The 12,435-nt window shown below is 48.8% G+C and overlaps 1 protein-coding gene across 2 annotated transcripts in view; it reads left to right on the top strand.

The window, feature by feature from the left end:
• The window catches only part of TRIO (trio Rho guanine nucleotide exchange factor), a 1,426,902-nt gene that overhangs the window by 75,300 nt on the left and 1,339,167 nt on the right, over positions 1-12,435 (top strand). For both annotated transcript variants that reach the window (XM_063922713.1, XM_063922714.1), the window contains exon 2: positions 2,519-2,593. In XM_063922713.1, coding sequence (XP_063778783.1) covers positions 2,519-2,593 — 75 coding nt within the window. The remainder of the gene's footprint in view (positions 1-2,518; positions 2,594-12,435) is intronic.

The following is a 12,435-nucleotide window of genomic DNA, read 5'->3' as shown; positions in this document are numbered from 1 at the left end:
AAAACTTTTCAAATGGGACGGCCTGCCTCATCAGATCAGATCAGGTCTCAAATGATCTCCTTGACTCCGGAGGTTTGTCGGTCACTGAGCTGGTGGCTACAGGAGCGACCGTTGAGCAGGGGTCGTCCCTTCTGGATCTCCAACTGGGTTCTCCTGACAACGGTCTGCGAGGTTGGGGTATGGTGTTGGAGCAACACTCTCTCCAGGGTCTGTGGACCAGGGAGGAATCTCTTCTCCCGATTTAAACATTCTGGAATTGCGGGCAGTGTTCAATGCGTTGACACTGGCCCTCCCTCTGGTACAGAACAGGCCTGTTCGCCAGCATTGGGGCGTACATAAATCATCAAGGCGGCACTCGAAGCCACATGGCAATGATGAAAGTGTCAAAAATCCTCCAATGGGCTGAACGCCATCTGCCAGCCATAATAGGGTAGTGTTCATTCCGGGGGTCCTCAACTGGGAAGTGGACTTCCTCAGTCGCCAGGACTTGCACGCCGGAGAGTGGAGTCTTCATCCCGAAGTCTTTCAACTCCTAGTGGACAAGTGGGGCCTACCAGATGTAGACCTGATGGCATATCGACACAATCACAAGGTTCTGGTCTTCGCAGCAAGGACCAGGGATCCTCAAGCAGCGTTCGTGGACGCACTGGCAATTCCATGGAACTTTCGGCTGCCATACGTGTTCCCTGCAGTGTCACTTCTGCCCAGGGTAATACTGAAGTTCAAGCAAGAAGGAGGAATACTACTTCTAGTCGCTCCAGTGTGGCCCAGACGGCATTGGTTCTCAGACCTGCAGGGTCTATTGATCGAGCGTCCTGTACTACTTTCTCAACACCCAGACCTCCTCGTTCATGGCCCTTGTGTCTACCCAGACCTTGCCAGACTGGCTTTGACGGCGTGGCTCTTGAAGCATCACTTCTGAGAGCAAAAGTATTCTCTGAGGTGGTCATTCAAAGAATGTTGAAAGTCCGTAAACCAGCTTCGGCTCGGATTTATTACAGGATCTGGAATTCTTACTTCACCTGGTTTGCTGCTAAGAATTATGATGCATATACTTTCAAAACTTCCAGACTGTTGGCTATTCTACAGCAAGGCATAGACTTGGGCCTTCGTCTGGCCTCCCTCAAGGTTCATACATCTGCCTGGTCGGTGTGGTTTCAGAGAAAAATTGCGTCTCTTCCTGACGTTCACACTTTCACTCAGGGTGTTCTACGGATTCAGCCTCCCTATGTTCCTCCTGTGACTCCATGGGGTCTGTCTGTGTTCTTGAATGCCCTGCAAGAGTCTCCGTTTGAACCTCTTGATTCTGTGGACTTTAAATGCTTTACGGTTAAGGTCGTATTTCTGTTGGCTATTTCCTCTGCTAGGAGGGGGTCACACTTAGGCGCTTTGTCCTGTCGTCCACCCTTTCTGATTTTTCACTGTGACCGGGCTGTTCTTTGAACTCGCCCTGGTTATTTACCTAAGGTGGTATCTTTTCACCTTAACCAGGGGATTGTGGTTCCGGCCTTCACCTCTTCTGGTCTATCCTCCAAAGAAAAATCTTTAGATGTGGTATGGGCTGTCCGTGTTCATGTGGAAAGGATGGCCTCCTTCTGGAGATCAGATTCCCTTTTTGTACCTTTTGGTTTTCACAAATGTGGCTGGCCTGCGAAAAAGCGAAACTTGGCCAGATGGATTAGCATGGTGATTGCACAAGCTTATGCGCAGGCTGGTCTTCCAGTTCCTGCTGCTATCAAGGCCCATTCTACTTGATCTGTTGGACCTTCTTGGGCGGCCCGCTGTGGCGTGTCCGTAGAACAATTGTGCAAGGCGGCTACGTGGTCCTCAGTGAACACGTTCATCAGATTCTATGCCTTTGATACTTCCGCCTCCCAGGACGCTTCCTTTGGACGCCGGGTTCTTGTGCCCGCTACAGTGCGTCCCCTCCCATGAGGAACTGCTTTAGGACATCCCTGATGTTGTTTCCTGTTGAATACCAGTGTACCTCGCTGCAGAAAACGAGATTTATGGTAGACTTACTATTGTTAAATCTTTCTGCGAGGTACACTGGATTCCACAGGGCGCCCACCCTGATGCACTTAGCTTCTTTGGATTTGTATGGCATTAGCCGCTGGTCCCTGCTCCTGTTGTGAGAATGTGGTTCTGTGTAACTAACATCTACCGTCTCTCTTAACTGCTACTGCATTGGATTGGTTAACAAAACTGAGCTCCAGTGCCTGTAGGTGGAGCTGTAGTGGAGGTGGTGCAGTGCATCCTGGGAACAGTCAAAGCTTTTAGCCTGTTGGTGCCTCATATCAAGATCCAACTCTACATCCCGATGTTATTTCCTGTAGAATCCAGTGTACCTCGCAGAAAGATTTAACAATGGCAAGTCTACCATAAATCTCCTTATGTACTGTGTAATACGTTGCGGATCCTTTGTGGCGCCATATAAATAAAGGGTAATGATAAATAATTTCGGTTTGAGCCAGAGAAAAATGCACCAAATAATCTATGATGTAATTTTTGTTTTCAGGACCCCAAAGAAATGACACTTTGAAAGCTGTGGAGGTATTGCCTATTTTGAAGGAAAAAGTTGCCTATTTATCTGGTATGTATGTTTTTTTTTTTTTTGGTGGTACAAGTGTTTGAAGTTTTTAAATGAATACATATATTGTGCCTCTTTCAGACATGAAGGTATATGCAATTGCGGTCAAATTCCCGAAAATTTCGAAAAACGGGACATTTTCGCCCAAAAAAAAAAATAGACAATGCAATTCAGTACTTTTCGTCAAAAAAACGGCCATTCCAAATTCGACTTTTTGAAATTCGACATTTTGTCAAATTCAACATTTCTGCAATGGTACAAATGCGGCATTTCGACAAAAGTATATTCCATTGAAGATTGTAAATTCGACAACAGTGCTTTTAGACAGTAAATTCGTCATTTTCAATCCGCCACTCTTTGCTGGCGGAATCTAATAAAAAAATTTTTTTTCATTGTTTTTTTTTATTGGTAATAGCATATCTATTTATATTAGAAGGGATTAGGTACTTGGTTTGTCTATTTAGGAGGCACAAGTATTATATATTTTACATTTTTTTTTTCTTTTTATTTAATGGAATGGGGTAAAAATCAGAAAAAAAAAATGCGTGGGGTCCCCCCTCCTAAGCATAACCAGCCTCTGGCTCTTTGAGCCGGTCCTGGTTGCCAAAATACGGGGAAAAAAATGACAGGGGATCCCCCGTATTTTAACAACCAGCACCGGGCTCTGCGCCTGGTCCTGGTGCAAAAAATACGGGGGACAAAGAGTAGGGGTCCCCCGTATTTTTTTGTACCAGCACCGGGCTCCACTAGCTGGACAGATAATGCCACAGCCGGGGGTCACTTTTATACAGCGCCCTGCGGCCGTGGCATTAAATACCCAACTAGTCACTCCTGGCCGGGGTACCCTGGGGGAGCGGGGACCCCTTCAATCAAGGGGTCCTCCCCAGCCACCCAAGGGCCAGGGATGAAGCCCGAGGCTGTCGTCCCCCCCCCCTGATAGCCTTGTTGAAAATGTAATAATATTGTTTTTTGCAGAAGAACTACAAGTCCCAGCAAGCCGGTACTTGGAGAACCACAAGTACCAGCATGCGGGGGAAAACGGGCCCGCTGGTACCTGTAGTTCTACTGCAAAAAAAATACCCAAATAAAAACAGGACAAAGACACCGTGAAAGTATAACTTTATTACATACATGCCGACACACATACCTATGTTGACACGCTGACTCTGGCCACGTCTCCAATGTCGACGTCCGGGGTACCTGAAAATAAAATTATACTTGCCTGATCCAGTGTCCAGTTCTTTTATTGTAATCCATGTACTTGGCAAAAAAACAAACCGCATTTACCCGAACCAGACGGACTGAAAGGGGTCCCATGTTTACACATGGGACCCCTTTCCCTGAATGCAGAGTGCAGAGATCCCCCGTGACTCCTGTCACAGAAGGTCCCTTCAGCCAATCAGGAAGCGCCACTTCGTGGCACTCTCCTGATTGGCTGTATGCGCTTCGGAGCTGTCAGACGCGCATCGCACAGCCCCCTCCATTACTTTCAATGGTGGGAACTTTGCGGTGAGGTCACCCGCGGTCAGCGGCTGACTGTGGGTAACCCCACCGCTGACCGCAAAGTTCCCACCATTGAAACTAATGGAGGGAGCTGTGCGATGCGCTGTCTGCCAGCTCAGAAGCGCAAAGCCAATCAGGAGAGTGCCGCGAAGTGGCGCTTCCTGATTGGCTGAAGGGACCTTCTGTGACAGGAGTCACGGGGGATCTCTGCACTCTGCATTCAGGGAAAGGGGTCCCATGTGTAAACATGGGACCCCTTTCAGTCCGTCTGGTTCGGGTAAATGCGGTTTGTTTTTTTGACAAGTACGTGGATTACAATAAAAGAACTGGACACTGGATCAGGCGAGTATAATTTTATTTTCAGGTACCCCGGACGTCGACATTGGAGACGTGGCCAGAGTCTGTGTGTCAACATAGGTAAGTATGTGTCGGCATGTATGTAATAAAGTTATACTTTCACGGTGTCTGTGTCCTGTTTTTTTTTTTTTTTCAGTACTACAGGTACCAGCGGGCCCGTTTCCCCCCCGCATGCTGGTACTTGTGGTTCTCCAAGTACCGGCTTGCGGGGGAGGCTTGCTGGGACTTGTAGTTCTTCTGCAAAAAACAATATTCTTACATTTTCAACAAGGCTATCGGCCCCCCATCCGCAGCCCTTGGATGGGGGGGACAGCCTCGGGCTTCACCCCTGGCCTTGGGTGGCTGGGGGGGGACCCCTTGATTGAAGGGGTCCCCACTCCTCCAGGGTACCCCGGCCAGGGGTGACTAGTTGGGTATTTAATGCCACGGCCGCAGGGCGCTGTATAAAAGTGACCCCCGGCTGTGGCATTATCTGTCCAGCTAGTGGAGCCCGGTGCTGGTACAAAAAATACGGGGGACCCCTACTCTTTTTGTCCCCCATATTTCTCTGACGTCCTAAGTGGATGCTGGGACTCCGTAAGAACCATGGGGAATAGCGGCTCCGCAGGAGACTGGGCACAACTAAGAAAGCTTTAGGACTACCTGGTGTGCACTGGCTCCTCCCACTATGACCCTCCTCCAGACCTCAGTTAGAATCTTGTGCCCGGCAAAGCTGGATGCACACTAGGGGCTCTCCTGAGCTCCTAGAAAGAAAGTATATTTTAGGTTTTTTATTTTACAGTGAGATTTGCTGGCAACAGACTCACTGCAGCGAGGGACTAAGGGGAGAAGAAGCGAACCTACCTAACTGGTGGTAGCTTGGGCTTCTTAGGCTACTGGACACCATTAGCTCCAGAGGGATCGACCGCAGGAACCGGCCTTGATGTTCAGTCCCAGAGCTGCGCCGCCGGCCCCCTTACAGAGCCAGAAGCAAGAAGTGATCCGGAAAATCGTCGGCAGTAGACTCCTGTCTTCAACAAGGTAGCGCACAGCACTGCAGCTGTGCGCCATTGCTCCTCATGCACACCTCACGCTGCGGTCACTGATGGGTGCAGGGCGCTGGGGGGGGGGGGGGGGGGTGCGCCGTGAGCAGCAATAAAAACACCTTGCCTGGCAAAATCATCACAATATATAGCCCCAGAGGCTATATATGTGATAAATTACCCCTGCCAGAATCCATGAAAAAAGCGGGAGAAGTCCGCGAAAAAGGGGCGGAGCTATCTCCCTCAGCACACTGGCGCCATTTCTCCCTCACAGCTCCGCTGGAAGGAAGCTCCCTTGCTCTCCCCTGCAGTCTACACTACAGAAGGGTAAAAAAGAGAGGGGGGGCACTAAATTTAGGCGCAATATACATATATAGCAGCTATAAGGGGATATAATTTAGTTAATCCCTGTATTATATAGCGCTCTGGTGTGTGCTGGCATACTCTCTCTCTGTCTCCTCAAAGGGCTTTGTGGGGTCCTGTCTTCTGTCAGAGCATTCCCTGTGTGTGTGCGGTGTGTCGGTACGGCTGTGTCGACATGTTTGAGGAGGCTTATGTGGAGGCGGAGCAGATGCCTATAAATGTGTTGTCACCCCCTGCGGGGCAGACACCTGAGTGGATGGACTTGTGGAAGGAATTACGTGAAAGTGTCGACTCCTTACATAAAACATTTGACGACATGCCAAATGCGGGACAGCCGGCTTCTCAGCTCGTGCCTGCCCAGACGTCTCAAAGGCCATCAGGGGCTCTAAAACGCCCGCTACCTCAGATGGCAGACACAGATGTCGACACGGATACTGATACCAGTGTCGACGACGAAGAGACTAATGTAATGTCCAATAGAGCCACTCGTTACATGATTGAGGCAATGAAAAATGTTTTACACATTTCTGATGTGACCCCAGGTACCACAAAAAAGGGTATTATGTTTAAAGAGAAAAAACTACCAGTAGTTTTTCCCCCTTCTGAAGAATTAAATGAAGTGTGTGAAGCAGCGTTGGCTTCCCCCGATAAAAAATTGGTAATTTCTAAAAAGTTACTGATGGCGTACCCTTTCCCGCCAGAGGATAGGTCACATTGGGAAACATCCCCTAGGGTGGATAAAGCGCTTACACGCTTATCAAAAAAGGTGGCACTACCGTCTCCGGATACGGCCGCCCTAAAGGAACCTGCTGATAGAAAGCAGGAGGCTCTCCTGAAGGCTATATATACACACACTGGTATTATACTGAGACCAGCTATTGCTTCAGCATGGATATGCAGTGCTGCAGCTGCGTGGTCAGATTCCCTGTCAGAAAACATTGACACCCTAGACAGGGACACTATATTGCTAAACATAGAGCATATTAAAGACGCTGTCTTATAAGTGAGAGATGCACAGAGGGATATTTGCCGGCTGGCATCTAAAATAAGTGCACTGTCCATTTCTGCCAGGAGAGGGTTATGGACTCGGCAGTGGACAGGTGATGCAGATTCTAAAAGGCACATGGAAGTTTTGCCTTATAAGGGTGAGGAGTTGTTTGGGGATGGTCTTTCAGACCTAGTGTCCACAGCAACGGCTGGGAAGTCAGCATTTTTACCACATGTCCCCTCACAACCAAAGAAAGCACCGTATTATCAGGTACAGTCCTTTCGTCCCCAAAAGAGCAGGCGGGGTAGAGGCGCGTCCTTTCTGCCCAGAGGCAGAGGTAGGGGAAAAAAGCTGCAGCATACAGCCAGCTCCCAGGAACAAAAGTCCTCCCCCGCTTCTTCTAAGTCCGCCGCATGACGCTGGGGCTCAACAGGCGGAGCCAGGTACGGTGGGGGCCCGTCTCAAAAACTTCAGCAATCAGTGGGCTCGCTCACAAGTAGATCCCTGGATCCTTCAAGTGGTATCTCAGGGGTACAGGCTGGAATTCGAGACATTTCCCCCCCCCGCCGTTTCCTCAAATCTGCCTTGCCAACAACTCCCTAAGGCAGGGAGGCTGTGATAGAGGCAATTCACAAGCTGTATTCCCAGCAGGTGATAGTCAAGGTGCCCCTACTTCAACAAGGACGGGGTTACTATTCCACAATGTTTGTGGTACCGAAACCGGACGGTTCGGTGAGACCCATTTTAAATTTGAAATCCTTGAACACATATATAAAAAAATTCAAGTTCAAGATGGAATCGCTCAGGGCGGTTATTGCAAGCCTGGAAGAGGGGGATTACATGGTATCACTGGACATCAAGGATGCTTACCTGCATGTCCCCATTTACCATCCTCACCAGGAGTACCTCAGATTTGTGGTACAGGATTGTCATTACCAATTCCAGACGTTGCCGTTCGGCCTGTCCACGGCACCAAGGGTATTTACCAAGGAAATGGCCGAAATGATGATACTCCTTCGAAAAAAGGGAGTTTTAATTATCCCATACTTGGACGATCTCCTGATAAAGGCGAGGTCCAGGGAGCAGTTGGTCGGCGTAGCACTATCTCAGGAGGTGCTACACCAGCACGGTTGGATTCTAAATATTCCAAATTCACAGCTGGTTCCTGCGACACGTCTACTGTTCCTGGGGATGATTCTGGACACAGTCCAGAAAAAAGTGTTTCTCCCAGAGGAGAAAGCCAAGGAGCTGTCATCTCTAGTCAGAGGCCTCCTGAAACCAAAACAGGTGTCGGTGCATCACTGCACGCGAGTCCTGGGAAAGATGGTAGCTTCCTACGAAGCAATTCCATTCGGCAGGTTCCATGCCAGAACCTTTCAGTGGGACCTGTTGGACCAATGGTCCGGATCGCATCTTCAAATGCATCGGTTGATAACCTTGTCTCCAAGGACCAGGGTGTCTCTGCTGTGGTGGCTGCAGAGTGCTCATCTTCAAGAGGGCCGCAGATTCGGCATACAGGACTGGGTCCTGGTGACCACGGATGCCAGCCTTCGAGGCTGGGGGGCAGTCACACAGGGAAGAAACTTCCAAGGACTTTGGTCAAGTCAGGAGACTTCCCTACACATAAATGTTCTGGAACTGAGGGCCATTTACAATGCCCTAAGTCAGGCAAAACCCCTGCTTCAAAACCAGCCGGTTCTGATCCAGTCAGACAACATCACGGCAGTCGCCCATGTAAACCGACAGGGTGGCACAAGAAGCAGGACGGCGATGGCAGAAGCCACAAGGATTCTCCGATGGGCGGAAAGTCACGTGTTAGCACGGTCAGCAGTGTTCATTCCGGGAGTGGACAACTGGGAAGCAGACTTCCTCAGCAGGCACGACCTCCACCCGGGAGAGTGGGGACTTCATCCAGAAGTCTTCCAACTGATTGTAAACCGTTGGGAAAGGCCACAGGTGGACATGATGGCGTCCCGCCTAAACAAAAAGCTAGAAAAATATTGCGCCAGGTCAAGAGACCCTCAGGCGATAGCTGTGGACGCTCTAGTGACACCGTGGGTGTACGGGTCGGTTTGTGTTCCCCCCTCTTCCTCTCATACCCAAGGTACTGAGGATAATAAGGAAAAGAGGAGTAAGAACTATACTCATTGTTCCGGATTGGCCAAGAAGAGCTTGGTACCCGGAACTTCAAGAAATGATCTCAGAGGACCCATGGCCTCTGCCGCTCAGACAGGACCTGCTGCTGCAGGGGCCCGGTCTGTTCCAAGACTTACCGCGGCTGCGTTTGACGGCATGGCGGTTGAACACCGGATCCTAAAAGAAAAGGGTATTCCGGAGGATGTCATTCCTACACTCATTAAAGCTAGAAAAGATGTAACCGTACAACATTATCACCGCATATGGCGAAAATATGTTGCGTGGTATGAGGCCAGGAAGGCCCCAACGAAGGAATTTCAGCTGGGTCGATTTCTGCACTTCCTACAGTCAGGGGTGACTATGGGCCTAAAACTGGGTTCCATTAAGGTCCATATTTCGGCTCTGTCGATTTTCTTCCAAAAAGAACTGGCTTCACTGCCTGAAGTTCAGACATTTTGTTAAGGGAGTGCTGCATATTCAGCCTCCTTTTGTGCCTCCAGTGGCACCGTGGGACCTCAACGTGTTGGGTTTCCTAAAGTCACATTGGTTTGAGCCACTTAAAACCGTGGATTTAAAATATCTCGCGTGGAAAGTGGTCATGCTTTTGGCCTTGGCTTCGGCTAGGCGTGTGTCAGAATTGGCGGCTTTGTCATGTAAAAGCCCCTATTTGATTTTCCATATGGATAGGGCAGAATTGAGGACTCGTCCCCAGTTCCTCCCTAAGGTGGTATCAGCTTTTCACTTGAACCAACCTATTGTTGTGCCTGCGGCTACTAGTGACTTGGAGGACTCCAAGTTACGGGACGTAGTCAGGGCCTTGAAAATTTATGTTTCCAGGACGGCTGGAGTCAGGAAGACTGACTCGCTATTTATCCTGTATGCACCCAACAAGCTGGGTGCTCCTGCTTCGAAGCAGACTATTGCTCGCTGGATTTGTAGCACAATTCAGCTTGCGCATTCTGCGGCTGGCCTGCCGCAGCCTAAATCTGTAAAAGCCCATTCCACGAGGAAAGTGGGCTCTTCTTGGGCGGCTGCCCGAGGGGTCTCGGCTTTACAACTTTGCCGAGCTGCTACTTGGTCAGGGGCAAACACGTTTGCAAAATTCTACAAATTTGATACCCTGGCTGAGGAGGACCTTGAGTTCTCTCATTCGGTGCTGCAGAGTCATCCGCACTCTCCCGCCCGTTTGGGAGCTTTGGTATAATCCCCATGGTCCTTACGGAGTCCCAGCATCCACTTAGGACGTCAGAGAAAATAAGATTTTACTCACCGGTAAATCTATTTCTCGTAGTCCGTAGTGGATGCTGGGCGCCCGTCCCAAGTGCGGACTGTCTGCAATACTTGTATATAGTTATTGTTAACTAAAGGGTTATTGTTGAGCCATCTGTTGAGAGGCTCTGTTATGTTCATACTGTTAACTGGGTATAATATCGCGAGTTATACGGTGTGATTGGTGTGGCTGGTATGAGTCTTACCCGGGATTCAAAATCCTTCCTTATTGTGTCAGCTCTTCCGGGCACAGTATCCTAACTGAGGTCTGGAGGAGGGTCATAGTGGGAGGAGCCAGTGCACACCAGGTAGTCCTAAAGCTTTCTTAGTTGTGCCCAGTCTCCTGCGGAGCCGCTATTCCCCATGGTCCTTACGGAGTCCCAGCATCCACTACGGACTACGAGAAATAGATTTACCGGTGAGTAAAATCTTATTTTTTTGGACCAGGCGCAGAGCCCGGTGCTGGTTGTTAAAATATGGGGGATCCCCTGTCATTCCCCCCCCCCCCCCCCCTGTATTTTGGCAACCAGGACCGGCTCAAAGAGCCCAAGGCTGGTTATGCTTAGGAGGGGGGCCCCCACGCAATTTTTTTTCGGGTTTTTTAAACATTTTTAAAAATCTAATCAAAATCCTTCAAATCGGCCGTTTTTCGACAGCGGGACTGTCAAATTCGTTTTTTATTGAATATGTTGAATTCCGGCACCCACATGCCGGAATTCGACGGTCAAATTGTGTCTAATTTAAAAACGGGCGAAAAAGTGCCGCATTTCGCCCAGAATTGTATATACCCCTTAAAGCTAAATCCCGAGTTATTGTAATTGCAGCAACATAGGGATTTCTGCATATGACCCAGGAATTTGTCAGACTAGTGTCGCGGAGATGAGACTCTGTAATTTGTCGGCTTCCTAGATACAGTATGGCAAATTCCTGGGTCCCATGTCTGCAAGGGGTATAAATGAACCTACAAAACACTAACCTGCAGTCAATGTTCCACTGTTTTCAACATTTACAGTTTTCAGTAGCAGTAACATAAAAGTAATATATGACTATATAATCTCTTTATTCAGTGAGAAGCAGTTTGTACTGCTATAACGATTCTTAAAATTGTGTCTATCTTTCTGCTAAGTTACTACAAGAAAGTAAACTTTTACTTGTATAATGTAATACCTCCAGTGAATGTATTTATTATAAGAATAATGTAATACCTTCAGTGCATTTAGCCTAGAGTCCTGGAAGTAGCCACATGTTGGAGGGAAGACTGTGCGGCAGAGAGTCAGTATTGCAGCAGACAAATTTTGTTTTGAAATAGTTTTTTGAGAGTTAAAGTTTATAGTAATGTCTTGCAACTTTTTTGAAAGTGTATATTTAGCAATATTTTTAAGAGTAGTTGAGAGGGAACCTTGGACTTCGGAATCCCGGTGCCCAGCATATCGGTGCTAATCTAGAGGTACAGTATATGTTTATATATACATGCAAAAAACTCTGATGCTCCTTACCAGTACACATCTGACTAGAGCTAAGACAAATACAGGTGAAACTCAAAAAATTAGAATATCGTGCAAAAGTTCATTTATTTCAGTAATTCAACTTAAAAGGTGAAACTAATATTTCTCTGACGTCCTAAGTGGATGCTGGGACTCCGTAAGGACCATGGGGAATAGCGGCTCCGCAGGAGACTGGGCACAACTAAAGAAAGCTTTAGGACTACCTGGTGTGCACTGGCTCCTCCCACTATGACCCTCCTCCAGACCTCAGTTAGAATCTTGTGCCCGGCTGAGCTGGATGCACACTAGGGGCTCTCCTGAGCTCCTAGAAAGAAAGTATATTTTAGGTTTTTTATTTTACAGTGAGATCTGCTGGCAACAGACTCACTGCAGCGAGGGACTAAGGGGAGAAGAAGCGAACCTACCTGACTGGAGATAGCTTGGGCTTCTTAGGCTACTGGACACCATTAGCTCCAGAGGGATCGAACACAGGAACTGGCCTCGATCGTTCGGTCCCGGAGCCGCGCCGCCGTCCCCCTTACAGAGCCGGAAGCAAGAAGAGTCCAGAAAATCGGCGGCAGAAGACTTTGGTCTTCACCAAGGTAGCGCACAGCACTGCAGCTGTGCGCCATTGCTCCTCATGTACACCTCACACTCCGGTCATTGATGGGTGCAGGGCGCTGGGGGGGGAGCCCTGAGCAGCAATATAAACACCTTGGCTGG

This window comes from Pseudophryne corroboree, chromosome 5, assembly GCF_028390025.1.
Source record: "Pseudophryne corroboree isolate aPseCor3 chromosome 5, aPseCor3.hap2, whole genome shotgun sequence".
Lineage (NCBI taxonomy): Eukaryota > Metazoa > Chordata > Amphibia > Anura > Myobatrachidae > Pseudophryne > Pseudophryne corroboree.
This window is presented reverse-complemented; position numbering and strand designations above follow the sequence as displayed.